The sequence below is a fragment of the Doryrhamphus excisus genome, chromosome 3 (genome assembly GCF_030265055.1).
Source record: "Doryrhamphus excisus isolate RoL2022-K1 chromosome 3, RoL_Dexc_1.0, whole genome shotgun sequence".
In the NCBI taxonomy this organism is placed as follows: Eukaryota; Metazoa; Chordata; class Actinopteri; order Syngnathiformes; family Syngnathidae; genus Doryrhamphus; species Doryrhamphus excisus.
In genome coordinates this window covers 2,135,678-2,153,594 of record NC_080468.1, presented here as the reverse complement: position 1 = coordinate 2,153,594, position 17,917 = coordinate 2,135,678, and the positions used below count along the sequence as shown (strand labels likewise).

The 17,917-nt window shown below is 40.5% G+C and overlaps 2 protein-coding genes across 4 annotated transcripts in view; one reads left to right on the top strand and one right to left on the bottom strand.

Moving 5' to 3' along the window:
* The window catches only part of LOC131125620 (zinc finger protein 644-like), a 10,524-nt gene extending 8,704 nt beyond the window's left edge, over positions 1–1,820 (bottom strand). The window contains exon 1 of the mRNA XM_058067328.1: positions 1,420–1,820. The gene's annotated coding sequence lies outside the window, so the exon portion shown is untranslated. The remainder of the gene's footprint in view (positions 1–1,419) is intronic.
* LOC131125619 (probable ATP-dependent DNA helicase HFM1) lies at positions 455–17,917 on the top strand. 3 transcript variants are annotated; one of them, XM_058067327.1, is made up of 41 exons: positions 455–1,558; positions 3,027–3,126; positions 3,204–3,319; positions 3,487–3,661; positions 4,008–4,354; positions 4,648–4,689; positions 4,801–4,871; positions 4,963–5,095; positions 5,596–5,747; positions 5,813–5,890; positions 6,009–6,164; positions 6,240–6,440; positions 7,674–7,762; positions 7,852–7,895; positions 8,118–8,219; positions 8,455–8,600; positions 8,702–8,796; positions 8,880–9,013; positions 9,084–9,131; positions 9,199–9,279; positions 9,516–9,607; positions 9,669–9,775; positions 9,859–9,906; positions 9,985–10,082; positions 10,165–10,299; positions 10,385–10,470; positions 12,774–12,857; positions 12,966–13,123; positions 13,233–13,336; positions 13,428–13,613; positions 13,687–13,758; positions 13,832–13,956; positions 15,066–15,145; positions 15,219–15,298; positions 15,389–15,460; positions 15,535–15,557; positions 15,630–15,810; positions 16,450–16,498; positions 16,574–16,646; positions 17,443–17,567; positions 17,660–17,917. In XM_058067327.1, exons 2-41 carry the CDS (start codon positions 3,047–3,049, stop codon positions 17,712–17,714), a joined length of 4,323 nt encoding a protein of 1,440 aa, XP_057923310.1. In that variant the 5' UTR covers positions 455–1,558; positions 3,027–3,046; the 3' UTR covers positions 17,715–17,917. The 3 variants fall into 3 exon arrangements, with proteins under 3 accessions (XP_057923310.1, XP_057923309.1, XP_057923308.1); XM_058067326.1 differs by having other exon boundaries at positions 455–1,737; XM_058067325.1 differs by lacking the exon at positions 455–1,558 and adding an exon at positions 1,768–2,445.

The window sequence follows — 17,917 nt, the reverse complement described above, 5'->3', positions numbered from 1 at the left end:
GTTATTCTCCACTGTAACACTGCTCCAAATGGACGTTTGTTAAAGTGTAGTAAGCACTTATTTGTTTGGCTTAGAGCGTGAAATTAATCGGTGGTCAACAGAGAAACAATGCTGAACGAACAAACAAACAAACAAACAAACAAAAAACCCGCTGTTGGTTGATCACATCGACTAATGGCGGCAGGACTCGTCTGAATCCTTGCTAAATGTAACAGTTGGCAACATTGATCCCTCCTGCTACGTGTTTCTGACAGACCAGGTATGTATGAGGTGTGTTAGGAAACAGAGTTACGATGCACAACACATCTAATGTAAATGTTTAAACCTTATTTACGTCATGTATATCTAATATCTCACTATATCGCTCAACAGAGGCATTATAATGCTGGACCAAGTCCGCTGCCGTGTAGTTTGGAAGTATTTACTGTGTAACAACACCGTACCAATGGGGAAAAAAACTCATGTCCGACAGTGTTCAAGTGTGAAACAATTTTTATAGCCATGTTCTCAACAGGAATAATTAGCTTTATAATAAAGCTCTCCTCTGATGATAAGCTAGCTCACCAATAAGTGTAGTATGCATGCCGCGCCAGTAGATGGGGATGTAACTCTGAACGCCTTCGGTCTGCGTCAAAATATCAGAAAATCCTAACAGATTGGCAGTCTGCAATTGCTCCTGTTTTCTTTCCGTTCACACAACTATTTACTAACAAAGTAAAATACACATCCGTGAACCGAGGCCGAGAGGCTACTGACTTTACAGTAGTCACATTTTGCAGCCTGTCACTGCAAATTAACTTGTCAAAAACAACAATATTCTGTGCAACCACGACTTTTTTGTGTCTCGCCTAAAATGCAGAGCTGGGATCAGGTTATTCAATCCTTACTGTTCCAATTATTAGCAGTGTTTACAAGCTAGTTAGCTTGCTAATGCACCGTACATGGCCATTGCTGAAATGATGAATTGAAACCATTTATGAAGGACAGAAGAGAGTCTGGGCTCTCAGAAGTGTAGGGCAATATAAGTGTCACAAGAAGAGAGTGCACCATCACAAAATACGCGCAGAACATTTCCACAGTTGAGACAAAACAGAGGGTTAAATGACAATAACGGCTTTTGACAATCGCCTGTGAATTGTGTAAAACTTTCGCCACTGTAGTTTACAGATATAATGCCGGCTAACAATGTAATTGTTTCCGGAGTTATGGACGTATTGGTTGATCATTGTTTCATAATATTTCTGCCATTAATATTAGCCTGTGTTGTTGGATGCTGCTGGCATGAGCTGCAGACCATTCCAACAAGGCTGTTCCATACCAAAAAACCCATTACCGAAGCTAAACCGGGGCTAATGACAAATACCACTCAGTAGATTCGACACGGATGGCAATGAAATGTTAAAAACGAGCACACGTTACCTCCCAACGGTGTGGATGGAGACTGGACCCAAGGCATACGGAGCATTTGACAATTTCTGACTTTCGTCTTCCATCTACTTCACAGTCGCCATTTTCCGTGGTGGTCTGGTGTGGCACAGATCATTTATTTTTTTAACGGGTAACCGTGCACATGTCTTCCCGCACAGCACCAAAACCAACAAAATGGACATTGAGGGGGTTGTAATGTGAGCAGTTTGTGCTAAAGTGTCAACTCAAAGTTACGTGTGTTGCTGTCGCTTTGAATTTAGCTACGTAATGTTTGGAGTCGGCGCGTGTACCCCCGCCAGTGCTAAAATGGTACGTTCCACAGAGGACGCATAAAACGAAGATAATGCCCATCCCCTTTAGGTGGCAGATTTTGGTAGCTCGATTGGGAATAACCGTTGTTAAGACTAGGTTAATCGGCGTTGAAATGCGGTTAACAGCTGTTGTTGGTGTTATTTTGTTTTTAAATGAAAACACAACGTGTTGAGTAAGGAAAGTTAGCTGACAGACAGGCATTGATGTTAAATACTGGTGAGATCTAACCATAACGTCCCCATGGCTGTCTTGGTATGGGCTCTTTGTTGCGCTGATGGATTAATGGGTTGCAACAGTGCTTATTAAAAAAAAAAAATATATATATATATACCACGTAATTAATCGGATGACCCAAAAATGTCACTCTTATCAACACAAACTTTCAACATGGTCAGCATTAAACAATTACGTGCATGTGTATGGAAGCCCTTCATTTGCCTGATTCCACCCCACTGCTTTTAAAAATAGTTAATAGTTAAAAAGTATTTTTCCACACAGTTGTTGCTAATATATTGCTAATATATTTAATAAAAGTGCCATACCTAAAATTAAAATTAGTAATGTGCCAAGTAATTGGTAATTTGAAGTTGCGGCTCATTCACGCTGGCAATGACTGCGACTACTAAAATTTCCAATGGTCAGATTAATGGCTAATATATGGCGTCATTGTATAACATTCTTGAACAAAATAATCATTAAACACAGGTGAGTGCACCGAAAAAGATCAGTAAAAAGGCTAAAGGCGGTTGAAAATGTATTATGGTGTAGTATTTCTCCCAAAAAATGCTTCCTATTCGTTCATAAGACTACGTAGCTCTCTTAGCTCTTTAGCTAGCAATTAGCAATGCTCTATAATTTCTTTGTTCTTCAGATCATGAAAAAAACTACAAAGTACATGTAATGCTTCTTTGAACATGTATTACATTGAAATTTATTATTCACAAATTTGATTTTAGATGTGAATAATTTGTGCTAAAGAAAGTTGTAAGGCTAACTATTAAGAGGGTGTTTTCATTGAATTAAGAAAATGCAGAGATATATGGCCAAATATATGGCCATTAATTGTATAAAGTTCAATGAATCATGATAAGTGGAAAATATAATGCAAATAAAATGCATTTTGCTTCAAATATTGCTTTAAAGAGAAAATTTTTCTCATTGAATAATGTGTGATTTAGAACTGAGAATTGACCATTTGTAATGGCTGTGTGTCTTAAAGGACAAAATACTACAATCCATGTGTGCATCAATAATGCTGTAATTGTGATTTGATTGTGTCCTGGTAGTGACACTCCTTAAATTGACAATGAATGGGTTGTCCAACTCAGATGACTGCACCTTGTCACTGGACAATCTATTTTATGAGAAACCCATTGACCGCAGACTGTAAGTACAAAGAGACGGCACTGAAAGTTGATCTCATCCTTTTGAGTGTACTTCACTTTTTGGGTTGTCATTAACAGAAAGCCACTGCACCAGGACGCCAGTCCATGGCAGCTGGAAGCACCTCCATCTCTTTCACAGATCCCAACCACTCAGGTCATGCAGGAAGAGGCAGAGTTGCTAGCTTCCCTGTACAGTATGTTATGCTCTGGATTAGAGGGAATTCCTTTTCACTTGACTTGCATAAACTACTTTAATTAAACTGGGTGACACACCAGCATTGCTTGAATAGGCTTGAAAGCTTTTCACTTGCCTTGCATAAACATATAGTGTTTTAAGATGTATTCCATATGTGGGACTAAGACAACGAGGAGATCCAAGATGGCAGCTGCAGCACCAGCAGATACGAGTCCCTTTGGGGAGGTGAAGGCTTCGACTCCATAGCCGAAGATGAAAGTCTGCAGGACGCTGATCAAGGAACCATCAGCATGAAATATTTATCTGTGGGCGAGAGTAAAGGTCCACCTCTGCAGAGAAGGCAAGTAGCAGTTCATATTTAGTCTCCATGTTGGAACGATGTCCCCTTTTCAATACACATATGTATGCTTCAGGGATTGTGCTGTTTTGTTTTTTGTTTTTACATTTACAATGTACTTTGGTCGAAAGGGGGACTTTGGCCTGGACTGGTCATCAGTCAATCACCGGACACATTTGTAATTTAGATTCCCTGTTTATGCTAAAGGAGGAACATAATCTTATTGTGGTATTTGACAAAGAGGCAACATTTCCCCGGTTGCTGTTGTTGCTAGAGGCCTATTTTATAGTAACCTTTAAACTCAAAGTGACAACATTCATGCTAGTTCTGTTCTCTGTTCCTCCCACAGCAGCTTGTTCGAGGTTCCTGCACCGAGCGGTGTAAGTGACTCGTCCAACACAAATGACCTCTGCAGCGGCGACAGCAGTGGTCGCCAGACAGCAGCCAGACCTCAAACTTTTCCCAGTGTGGTTACCATGGCAACAGCGCCTCCTCCTCATCAGCCACCACCACGGGTGACATTTAGTCAGGCCGCTCCTCCTTTACCCTTGAAGAAACCCTTTCTTCCCCTTGCTTTGGGCTTGTCTGCATCGTGTGTCAACGCCCCCCAGCCGACGGCACACACAGAAATACAGGACAAGGGCACAAAGAGAGCCTTGGTAACGCCCATGACGCCTCAACCACTCCACATTCAAGGTGCTGTGCTGCAATGACACACACACACACACACACACACACGCCCTAATGACCACAGTTACTGGATATGACATAATGCAGCTAATGAGCATGTGAATGTTCGTTCATGACTGCAGCTACCACAATATGTTACAGTTGATGGGGTGAACTGAGGTGAGCTCCCCTCATTGACTTCCTAGTTGTAATGGAAGACGCAGGCCACTAGATGGTAGAAAGCAGCAATAGTAGTTGCTAGTTGCCAGTCACAGCAAACAGTAGTTGGAATTTAGACTCTTGGATTGTGTGCATTTTAGGGTCTTCAGGATGTGAGATTTTACGCCCAGTCTCAGAAATCCGTATCCTTTTTTAATTAAGAAAAAAGCAAATGAAAAAGAATGAAGGTTAACTTCTGAAATATCTTTTAGGATTTCACAAGTACTAAGATTTCCTGAACTCTGCTAACACAGCTGCTAAATTCAGACCTGTTTTCGATGAGTTTCCCTTTTTCAACTATGTCCAATCCAAAGCTCTTGATGATGTACGTAGTATTACCTTTATGAAAATAATACTACTTTTATTGAGACATTTCATTTTGAGAATATAAGCATCTATTTTGGTTGACTTTATAGGTTCTTTATACGGATAAGAATTTTGTGGCATGTGCACCTACTGGATCTGGTAAAACGGTGCTGTTTGAACTTGCCATCATTCACCTGTTGATGGAGACTTCAGAGCCCTGGAGGGATGTCAAAGCTGTATATAGTAAGCTTGTTTTTGCAAACCTTTCTTTAGAATGTTGAGGAGAATGATATGCGAGTGATGGACCGTTTACATTACCAATGTCTACTTGTGTTTGTTTTTTAAACATTGAGGTCTTGAGCTGTTTAAATGTACGTACCTAAAGCACACATATTATCCAGTTGCTGGGTGTTTTGAAAACGATGCAAAACGATTGCTCAAAGGTACATTTATTGTATGTCAAAACATAAACATAAAAACATTCCCACTCACATTCATACCTATGGACAATTTGGAGTGGCCAATTAACCTAGCATGTTTTTGGAATGTGGGGGGAAACCAGAGTACCCGGAGAAAACCCACGCATGCACGGGCAGAACATGCAAACATGCAAACTCCACACAGAGATGGTCGAGTGTGGGATTGAACTCGGGTCTCCTAGCTGTGACGTCTGCGCGCTAACCACTCGACATCACTCTTTATTTTTTTATTTGAACTTATTAAGGATTGTTTGTGATTGTCAGTGGCTCCCATCAAAGCTCTCTGCAGTCAGTGTTTGGAGAGCTGGACGAAGAAGTTTGGTCCCCTGGGGCTCAACTGCAAGGAGCTGACAGGCGATACAGAGATCAATGACTTCTTCGAAATTCAGGACTCCCACATCATCCTCACCACCCCGGTGTGTGACAGTAATGCTACTGAAAGAAAGTGAGTACATGATATAAGGACGTATTTGTTCGACAGGAAAAATGGGACAGCATGACAAGGAAGTGGAGGGATAACTGTCTGCTGCAGTTGGTCAGGCTCTTCCTTATAGATGAGGTCAGTGTGTTTCTCACACATTGAGTCCTTATGTGTGGGGGTACCCCCCGTTTTAAGACACATGCCAATTTCTGCATTTGAATGCTTGCATCCCTTCATTCCAAATGTGTTCTTGTAGGTTCATGTCGTAAAGGATGCAACTCGCGGAGCCACTCTTGAAGTGGTAGTTAGCAGAATGAAGGCTGTGCATGCATACAGGACGGCCCAAAACCGAGACACAGGCCTCTCTATGAGGTTTGTGGCTGCGTCAGCCACTATACCCAATATTTCTGATGTAAGACCAATATCAATTGTCTGTATATAACTTGCGTCAAATCCTAATAAATATATTGTTGCCAACGGTGTTTAGGTAGCAGACTGGCTCTCCAGTGAGAAAGGCCCTGCTACGTATTTGGAGGTAGATGAGAGCCACCGCCCGGTGAAGCTGAGGAAGGTGGTGTTAGGATTTCCCTGCAGCCCAAACCAAACAGAGTTCAAGTTTGATTGGTCTCTCAACTACAAGATGGCCAGTGTCATACAGACTTATTCTGACCAGAAGCCTGCTTTAGTGGTGTGTCAGGTTACACAGTGTGCTGTGATGTGAAAAACTGTTTGCTCCTTCCTGGTTTCTTTAAACTCATCAATATTTTGGATCACCAAACTAATTTAGATATTAGTCAATGACAACACTACTGTACAAAGTAAATGGAAACAGTAAATGTGGTGGTGGTAGTGCGATGGTCTAAGGCTGTTGTGCTGCTTCAGGACCAGGAAGACTTGCTGTCATAAATAGACTCCCTTTATTGTCATTGCACAAAAACACAGTAGTGAAATTGCCAACGAAATGTCGTTGCCTGGCTCCCATATAACAACAGACACAAAAGAAGATAAGTAAAAACAAATAATAATAATAATAATAATGTGGAGAATAAATAGATAGAATAGACACCAAATATGAACAACATAATGTAAAGTGCAGCGTGAACAGTAAATTGCCCAAATAATTTAAATAATTAAAATAAATAATAATAATGTAAGTAAGGCTTATTTGGCATTGAGCAGTCTGATGGCCAGGGGGAAGTAGCTGTCTCTGAACCTGGTCGTCCTACAGCGGATGCTGCAGAGCCTTCTCCCCGATGCCAGGCGAGAGAACAGTCCATGCTGGGGGTGTTAACCATGAAAACCAACTTGGGTTCTGCAGCAGGACAATGATCCAAACACACAAGCAAGTCCACCTCTGAATGGTTGAGAAAAAAAAAAAAAGAATTTGGAGTGGCCTAGTCCCCCGCCTCTCACCCGAACTCAGCTGGGATAGGCTCCAGCTTACCTGCGACAATTTAACCTTGCCTGAATCCTATTGAGATGCTGTGGCATGACCTTAAGGTGCTTCATGCTGGAAAAACCCTCTAATGTTGCTGAATGACAACAATTCTGCAAAGATTAATGGGCCAAAATTCCTCCACAGCGCTGCAAGTTATTGCAAACCCCAGACTGCAGTTGTTGTTGCTAAGACTGGCCCAACCAATTATTGTTTACGTGAAAATCACTTTTTCAGCATGTAGGTTTTGTTTTTTTTTTTCTCCCTTAATAAAACGTTTCATTTAAAAAATACATTTTGTGTTCAGTTGTGGTGCCCTTGACTAATATTTACATTTGTTTGATAATCAGAAACAACAAGTGTGACAAACATGCAAAAAATAAGACATCAGGAAGGGGGCAAACATTTTTTCACACCACTGTACGTATGTCTTGAATGAATATTGTTGGTAAAGGTGGTTGACAATATTCTGAACTTCTTTTGTAGTTTTGCTCCACTAGGAAAGGAACCCAGGAGTCAGCTGCCGTTCTGGCTAAGGACACACGGTTTATTATGCCGTTTGAACGCAAGCAAAGGTCTACACTCGTACATAAGTACAGATTCATGCATACAACAACTTGTTTTTTTCAGGTTAAAGTCATTACTTGACCCTCTTGACCTACAGGCTGATGAAATATGCACAGGGCATTGTAGATTCAAAATTGAGAGGTGAATTTTTTGATCATGTTCAACATACAGTATGAGAAGCTCTCGTGTCACAAGATTTCTCGTTCAGAAAAATCTAGGCCTGGGACAACAATAAAATAATTTGACAATTTGCAATTTTAATAGTACTTTTTATGTGTTATTATGTATGTATTATTTGCCTTGTTATGTTGGTTGACAGATACACGTGTTTATAACATTGTTTGTCATATATTTGGTGTCCAGATCTTGTGATGCTCGGCGTTGGTTACCACCATGCTGGAGTTGACGTGTCAGACAGAAAAATGATAGAAAACGCCTTCGCTCTGGGAGACCTGCCTGTCCTTTGTAAGACTGATTGGGAAAAAATATGTCACTTCTGTACTTCAGCGTCACCATATGTAACCAATAATGAATGTACGTTGCTTTTGAGTAATGAACCCACCAGAAACTGTGAATGGCATCGCTTTTTCAATCAAATGTATTGCGTAGAATGTGTAATCAACTGTATGGTTGTCATTCATTTCAGCTTCCATTTTTGCGATATATATGTTTAGACATTAACTGTATTCTGATCCTGTAGTTACCACCCGCACTCTGGCCATGGGAGTCAACCTGCCGGCTCATCTGGTGGTGATCAAGTCCACCATACAGTATACTGCAGGCTCCTGTGAAGAGTACAGTGAGGCTGACCTGCTGCAGATGATTGGCCGGGCTGGAAGACCACAGGTATTGATGCTAGACTTTGTGTATGTGTCTTAAAATCTGTGATCAGTGTCTGTTTCGATATAACGCTGCTTTTCAATGACTTCACATTTCTACTGTGTTAGTTTGACACATCCGCCACAGCGGTCATCATGACCAAAGTGCAAACCAAAGACAAGTACATGAAACTGATGAACGGGGTAGAAATGATCGAGAGCAGGTATTGCATCACCTCTTAGTCAAAGTACCGGGAAAGGCGGCGGTAGTACATCAAGTAATCGTACTAAATGTGATGTGTGACAGTTTGCACAGTCATCTCGTGGAGCACCTCAATGCTGAGATAGTACTGCAAACCATCAATGACGTCAACAGGGCTCTGGACTGGATACGCTCCACCTTCCTCTACATACGAGCACTGAAGAACCCAACACATTACGGTCAGCTCTCGCTCTCAAAACACAACGGCTCCCACTGTTAGTGAAAACCTGAAAGTAGTTCTTATTCCAGGTTTCTCTGCCGACTTGGACAAATGTGGAATTGAAGCAAAACTTCAAGGTGGGCTTTGACCTTGTCGAAGATGAGGAATTAGACTTTAAAATCAAATGATGCTGTCCTCTCGTAGAACTGTGCCTGAAGAATCTCAACTCTCTGTCATCTATTGGATTGATCGATATGGATGAGGATGTCAACATTCGACCGACAGGTAGAAACACACCTCAGCACAGAAATCCTACTCCCAATAGGTTTTTCCTTTCATTGCTGTGGTTGTCCCTTTCTGTGTTTATTTGTATGCAGCTGTCTGGCTTCTCTTCATGTCTTTTTCACCATTGTTTAACTCCAAGTTTTATAATCTATAATCTATAATCATTTTGGAGATGACAAGTGAGAAGGACAAGGTCTGTGCTTTCAGAATGTTCTTGTTTGTTTCTGTTTTCCCAGAGGCTGGCCGTTTGATGGCGAGGTACTGTGTCGCCTTTGACACCATGCAGCAGTTCGGAAAAGTGTCTGGCACTGAGAAACTGTCTGACCTGGTAGGTTACCTGGGCAGGTTGACCACTATTACACCTGGGTGACGAATGTCAATATGTATAGATTGATGTGGTGTCGAAGAGCAGAGAGTTCACTGACATCCAGTTGAGAATGAATGAGAAGAAAACCTTGAATATCTTGAACCGGGACAAGAACAGGATTACCATCAGGTCAGGCACAATGGGGGCTATTGCTGGATATAATAGGTGTTCATTATTAAGTTGACATACGTAAACCCACATGTATTTCCCAGGTTTCCAATGGAAGGAAAAATCAAAAGCAGCGATATGAAAGTGAATTGGTAGGTGTATTTGTTCTCTGTGTCTTCTACGTATTAAATGTATATTTCAGTATGGCCTGTGCTTTTGTTTGCTTGTAGCTTGATTCAAGCTCATTTGGGTTCCATCCCAATCCAGGAGTTTAGCCTCACACAGGACACAGCAAAAATCTTCAGGAACGGGTTGCGAATCAGCAAGTGTATGTCGGCCAAAGGCAACAGCAAATTAGCTTGGCCTTTCCAAACGCGCCCTAACTTGGTTCGTGTTTTGACTCTAACCAGGCCTTTTTGAATTCCTGAGTCAGAATTCCAAGATTGGGTTCAGTGCTCTGCTCAACTCTCTGATTCTGGCCAAATGTTTCAGAGCCAAGCTGTGGGAGAATTCACCTTATGTTTCTAAACAGCTTGACAAGATAGGTGAGGATGCTGTCAACATGCTAAACATCTCTCAATGGCGATTGTTGTGTAGCGAACATTGAAATACTTTAATGCTGCTTTTCAGGTCAGACCCTTTCAATGTCTATGGCCAATGCTGGACTCATCACATTCAGCAAGATAGAACAAACCAATGCAAGAGAGATAGAGCTGGTCAGTCTCTTGTCTATCTTTGAAAAGACCCGCAAAATGTATCCCTCTACAGTTTTTCACTTTTTTTTTTATAGCTCAGCAAGGTCTGTGATACAGCTTTTTACGATGGAGTATGAGGGCCACATTGGGAAAAAAAATCTAGAATACAGTTATTCTATTTTTTTTTTTTTTTGAGAAAAAAGACACAATATTACAAGTATAGAGTCTAAAATTTACAGAGAAAAAAGTTGTGTTATTACGTGTCGTACAAAATAGAGCATGGCTCTTGAAGGGGAACTGCACTTTTTTGGAATTTCATTCACAATCCTAATATGAAACATGAACACATTCAGTATTTCTTTCCCTTTTCTGTGCATTAACACACAATGAAACAAGTTCATTTGAGCTAACTAACACAAGCTGAGCTAACTAGCACAACATTGGGACACACGTATTTTGAATATGAAGACCTCACAATGTTGCATGGTTTGATATCCATGCTGTGATCATGCATTAACACGTACACTGATGATAACATGTTATAATTGCAGTATCTTTTGATTTCAAACACTGCCAAAACTACTTTCTCTGTGCAATTTACAACTTTTTTCTCTTAAATTAAACTTTCTCATAAATTTACCATTTTATTCTCGAAATGTCAGGTTTTTGTTTTTTTTGAGTAAATCAGAACATGTCAAAATATGTTCGTTTTTATATTAAACAAACAATGATTTCAGTGTCATTTGTTAAGTTTATGACAAATTATGTCAAATTTATCACCACATTTTAACACCATAGGAAGAGGTAGTGTCAAAGTGGAGCCATGCCGCTGATGTCGGCACAAGGAAACCCGATATCAATATCCCAGTTGCAGTGATTGCACTTGCACAATGAGCTAACATGTTCATTCTTATTCGTAAGCAGAGTGGCGCAGCGGAAGCGTGCTGGGCCCATAACCCAGAGGTCGATGGATCGAAACCATCCTCTGCTAAGAGTTTTTTTTTTTTTTATGTTACTTGTGGCAATTCTGACAATGTATACTCACACTACGCAACCAAGGTTGCTGCTCTCTTCAATTATTTGCAAGCCGGGCAATCACATTATTTAACTGATTGAGACGAACCTTAATGTTCTTGCTCAGCAGTGGTTTTCATCTTTCATCTTTTTTATGGTGGAGTCATGAACACTGACCTTAACTGAGGCCAACGAGGCCTGCAGTTGTGTCTTTTGTGATCTCTTGGATGAGCTGTCACTGAGCTCTTGAGGTCATTTTGGTTGGCTGGTTCACCACAGTTCCATGTTTTTTCACCATTTGTGAAGAATGACTCTCACTGTGGTTTGCCGGAGTCCCAAAGCTTTGGAAATGGCTTCACAACCTTTTCTAAACTGATCAAGTTTCATTTAAAAACTGCATTTTGTTTTCAGTTGTGTTGGTGTAGAGCAGAGGTAGGGAACCTATGGCTCGGGAGCCAGGTAGGGCTCTTTTGATGACACTATCTGGCTCTCAAGCATTTCTTACCACAATAAAAATGTATTTTTGCTAACATTTTAAAGTAAACATCACAGAAATCACTGTTAAAAATAATATTCAAAATCAAAACTTTCTTATGCATTTTAATTCGTCCATCTATTTTCTACTGCAATATGGCCGACCATATCTATCTTTCCTGATGATATTTTCCAGGTCAAACACCAAAACTCGATTATTACTGGGTAATGCGGTAGTCTACCTCGGTCATTGAGATGTCAAAAAAACATGTAAATGTAAACTTTCCTCCTTTAGTCAAATAGCTAAAGCTGCAGAACCAAGCCTTCTGGTGAAGATGGCCAAAAGAATGAAATACGTGTACTGAATACGGTTCAAAACTATGCAGCAGCAGAAGTTGCATTAATGGCAGCAAGTATTTGATTTATTATTAGACACTGCGCTGCTCACGAAAGTATGCTGGCCACACCCCCTTGGCGTGGGGTAGTGTGCCTGGTCTACGTAATTAGAGCCCATTATATCTAAAACTGTTGGTCTTACATAAAAATGCACACATTTTATTGCATTCAATGTTTAAAAAAATGTATATGGCTCTCACAGATACACATTTTAAAATATCTGGCCTTCATGGCTCTCTTAGCCAAAAAGGTTCCCGACCCCTGGTGTAGAGTAAAATTTGAAATTGGTTTGATGATCTGAAACATTTAAGTGTGACAAACATGCAATACATTAAGAAATCAGGAAGACATTTTCATACAACAACATAGTTAGATAAATACTACATTTTGTGGGTGGATAAAGTGCAGTCAATTGTTTTTTTTTTTGTTTTTTTTTGCAGATTCTCAACAGACATCCACCATTTGGAAACCAAATCAAAGAATTTGTCATGCACCTACCGAAGTACGAGGTCACCTTGGAGCAGGTAAAAAGTGTTGCAAAAAGTGCAAAGACACCACAGTGCATGATTTCTTCAGCTGTAGTTGCACTCTTACTTTTAACTTTCTCTCAAGTTAATATTGTATTTTTACAGCTGCCGAAATATAGCTCAAGTATAGCTGAGATCATTGTGAAGGTGAATCTCAAAAACCAAGCGCAACTGCTCTCCAAGAGAACAGCTCCGGACCACCACTATGCGTCCCTGATCATTGGAGACTCTGACAACAATTGTGTCTTTTGGCAAAAATTCACGTGAGGATGAAATTAAATTTGTAGTACAAATCGTAATGCTGACTTTGCAATGTTATTGAATGAAATTCAATAAGGACAAGTGGAGTCGTCAGTATTTTTTATTTTCCAGTGACCTGACACTGTTGAAGTGCAGATGCTGGTCAAAGAAGATCGAGGTGGCAAAGGCGTTAAAAGGAGATGAGATCAGCGTTAATCTCATCAGCTCAGAATATGGTAAACATTCCAATATAACGAGCAGCAATGCAGCAGTTGCTGACTTCATGATTGGACCGGATTGTCTTTTCCGCTTTCTGCTCTTTTCCAGTTGGCATCGACATCCAGCAGAAATTCAATGTGTATTACTCTGGAGCCCGCAGGTTTGAAACGGATTTTCTGTACAACGTGTCATATCACTCTGCTGGACAAAGGCTACAGCAGTCATCAGCAAATCCACAGTGTGTTGACAAAGCTGCACCTCTGAAGGGAAACACCACATCTTCCACACAGCAAGGTGCTCCACACATGATTTATATATTCATATAACTGAAGATTTTCTTTCAACATCTTTCATTGTTTCAATGCAGCTTCAGATGGTGGTAATAAAAGACAGTGTAACCACCTCTGCAAGAATAAAGACCAGTGTGGCCATGACTGCTGTAAGATGTACAGATGGAATCAACCATCTATCAATGTATCCCACCGACTGTAAATCCTTCATCTGCCCCCAAGGTAAAATAGGTGTAACTGTGGCAAGAAAGAAGATGACCAACCAAGAATCTGGGTTTTCCTTGTATTTGAGGGATCTGAAGAATCGGTGTGACACACTTTCACCCACTCCTGTCAAACGACTGAAGGTGAGGCGATGACAAGACGGGGATATGGGGATTTAATGCAAATGTACACTCTAATACAGGGGTGGGCAAACTACGGCCCGGGGGCCACATGCGGCCCACCAAACGTTTGAATCCGGCCCGCCAATTGTTTTTTAGTATTTCAACTTTTAACATACCAGCTGGCAACATGACTTTCAAGTCGGATGTCTTATTCAGTAAAAAAAAAAAAATCGTAGTTTGATGTATCTGATGTTTAAAGTGCTCCTGAAAAAAGGAGAAATTAAAACATATAGCTGATATTATATAAAATTAGACGAATAATTCAAGGCGTAAAATTATAAGCGTTAAAATTCTTAAAATTCTTAAAATTCTTAAAATTCTTAAAATTCTTAAAATTCTTAAAATTCTTAAAATTCTTAAAATTTTTAAAATTCTTAAAATTCTTAAAATTATAAGCGTAAAATCATCTGTGTTAAATATATGTTCTGGCCCCCCGCACAATTTTGTTAACTCAATGCGGCCCATGAGTCAAAAAGTTTGCCCACCCCTGCTCTAATAGGTTGACGCAAGGAAAGAACAGTATGTACTGTACGGTAATCCCTCGTTTATTGTAAGTGAATTGATAAGTGAATTAGGATTCTTTCATTTTCTACCGCTTATCCTCACGAGGGTCGCGGGGGTGCTGGAGCCTATCCCAGCTGTCTTTGGGCGAGAGGCGGGGTACACCGTGGACTGGTGGCCAGCCAATCACAGCGCACATTTAGACAAACAACCATTCACACTCACATTCATACCTATGGACAATTTGGAGTGGCTAATTAACCTAGCATGTTTTTGGAATGTGGGAGGAAACCGGAGTACCGGGAGAAAACCCACGCATGCACGGGGAGAACATGCAAACTCCACATAGAGATGGCCGAGAGTGGAATTGAACTTGGGTCTCTTAGCCGTGAGGCCGGCCCGCTAACCATTCGTCCGCAGCCTATGTAGGCAATTATTAATAATAATAGGTTGTAGTCACTCACAAAACAGTGCTGATTTATTAGTATATTTTGAAAAAACATGCTAGATTTGAGCTGGCGAGGGATGTCTGTACTGGCAAAGAAGTGGCGTGTTTGTTTTCTCACTAGATGAAAATGAATGAGGAGTCCATGAGTGTCAACATGCAGTTGTTTTCATGCAAAGCTAAGAAACTGCACGCTGTATCCAGGTGATTCCTGCAATCTTCTTGAAATAAAATGCCAGAGGGTGTCGTTTCATTGTTTCTATCATGTTTTATGCAGCGACGTGTATACCAATGCTCCCACTGAGACAAAAACTACAGAAGATTGTCCACAATATTCACACAGTTCTAATCAGGATGGTATAGTTTCCTCCTCAAAATTCCTCTAATATTTTGTCATTGCGTGGTTAATGACATGTTCTGTGACCACATTTTATGCATCGTTTTTAGGCGCTGCTGTTGTAGACACGCACAGAACAATGGAGGCAGTCCACACTGACACTGCAGATCATATGCATCAAGGTTAATAAACACCCTAACTAATTTAGCCCAAGTACAAAACATCCAGTCAGTCATTTGTTTTAATTGTTCTACAGGTTCCAGTGGGTGGAGGAATGCTGTGAGTGAAACCTAAACGGCTCGTGAACGCAATGAAAACAGCCAACTCTGTACATCTCGTGTTGTCTCATAGAGACCCTGGCAAGTGTCCCGACAGGCCAACAATGACACACTGTCACAAATACCAAGTGTCAGCTTTGACCTGGGAAATGATTGGGACGACTGGAGCGATTTTGATGACGAGAACCTGGTTCATGCCAGCGACACATCACAGAGCTTATGTGTCCCTGACACGGCTGAGTGCAGCATAACAGGTAGCCAATACACATTGCTATTTATAGTCACAGTTAGCTCAGGTTGAAATTAATGGGCAGATTGGTCTGTTTTTTATACACTTAGCGGTACAGCGGAACCCTGTTTTTTGGCATTCATCTGTTCCAAAAAGTCCAAAACACACAAAAACCGAATCAAAATTTTACAGAGAATAATTATAGTTTTACATGCAGAAAACAATGCAAAAAAGCTTACGAATGAAATTGATAAATAAACATTTAACATCACTTTTATCTGTATTGTAGACTTGTTGGTAAACACTGCAATGAGTAGAGGGAGCTGTTCATTTTACTGTCTGTGTTTTATGAAAGATATACAGTACACAACCCACAGACAGAAAATAAAGATGAATAAAGGATTCCCTGGCTGGAATCTGTCTACAGTGTCCCATCTCTATCTATGTATATATATGAACCACTATCCATTCGTCACAGAGACCAATACATGGATATTTTGTATGGCCACTCGATTCCACTGACATGAGGGCAAATAGTCTAGTTAAGCCGTCCGATAGCCAAGACATTTTTGTCGAAAACCGAGGTACCGCTGTAACTAAAGTAAGTCACACTATTTCCTGTAGCACAATAACGTAAGACTGAAATTCATGTTTGGATGTGCAGGTTACGTTGCTCCATCACCACGCATAACCAATGTCAGACCCCCACTCAGGTAAAAAAAACAAAAAACAAACAAAACTGCTAAGTAGCTGAGAGATGTTTTAACTGATGGTGTTTTTTTTTACAGGTCCATTTCCCAGAGAGCATTAAACAAACCCGAACCCTCACACATCACAGGCAGACACGAGAACCAAACAAAGGTGTGTGCATGTAGCGATGCAGTAGACAGGACACTTAGACAGGAAATGTATTGTCTTGGTTACCCTAATGCAGGGGTGGGCAAACTTTTTGACTCGCGGGCCGCATTGGTTTAACTAAATTGACGAGGGGCCAGACTATTATGTTTTTTACACGTAACTGTCCACCTGGAATGATTGTATCTATAAAAGTGTCATGCAATCTGCTATATGTGCAATTTGAGGTCATTCATTTGATGTAAAGTGCGTTATAAATTAAATTAATTATTATTATTATTTAAATATTATTATTTTATGTGAGTGTGAATGGTTGTTTGTCCATATGTGCCCTGTGATTGGCTGGCCACCAGTCCAGAGTGTACCCCGCGTCTTGCCCGAGGACAGCTGGGATGGGCTCCAGCAACCCCAGCGAATGAATGAATTAATATTTTTTTATATGTTTTATTAATTTTTTATTTTTATTTTTTTTTATTGTGCTTGTGTCCCTTTTTCAGGAGCACTTTGTAAACAACAGACCACATCAAATAACAATATTGATAAAACAGCTACTTCAACCATCAAAAGGTTGGCTCAAGCCATGATGCCAGGTTGTACGATAAATTTCAATGAAATACTTTAAAAAGAACAGGCGGGCCATATTCAATAGTTATATTGAATATAGCATATTCATAGTTTGCCCACCCCTGCCCTAATGGAAATTTTCAGAGTATTTTAAAATCTGTAAACAAAATCTGTCTCACAAAACCCTGACAAATGGAATTTCATTTAATCCAACTTGAATGATTGTGTTCTTGTGCAGAGTAAAGGGATGCCATTAACGGAACCAGAAAGAGAAACTTCAACCTGTGTGGCTCCACTTCTGCAGCGATTTGATTTCTTCTCAACAATGAGTGTGCCATTGGATACCGCCATGATTGACAACAGGTAGAGACGTGACGTGAGATTTTGACTGACTACCACAACCGATTAACTCCCTTCGTGTTCATTTTACTCTTGTTGTGCCTCCTTATTTGCAGCACCAGCACCAAAGAAGAAGAAGCTTTTGTAGGGATATTTGATGGTATATTTTAGAACTTCTGGATGACTGGCTGACTAAATGCTCTTAAATGCACGTTGCAGGTTGGGGTTCCTCGTCTCATTGTTAACTTTGTTTCTTCTATGTCAAAGGAGTCAGTACAGTGTCAATATGTATTACATTGAAGCAGGATGTTGGATGGAGAATGTAAGGCGAAATGTTAATGTTTACTCCTCAAGAAGTGCACAGCACAAGTAGT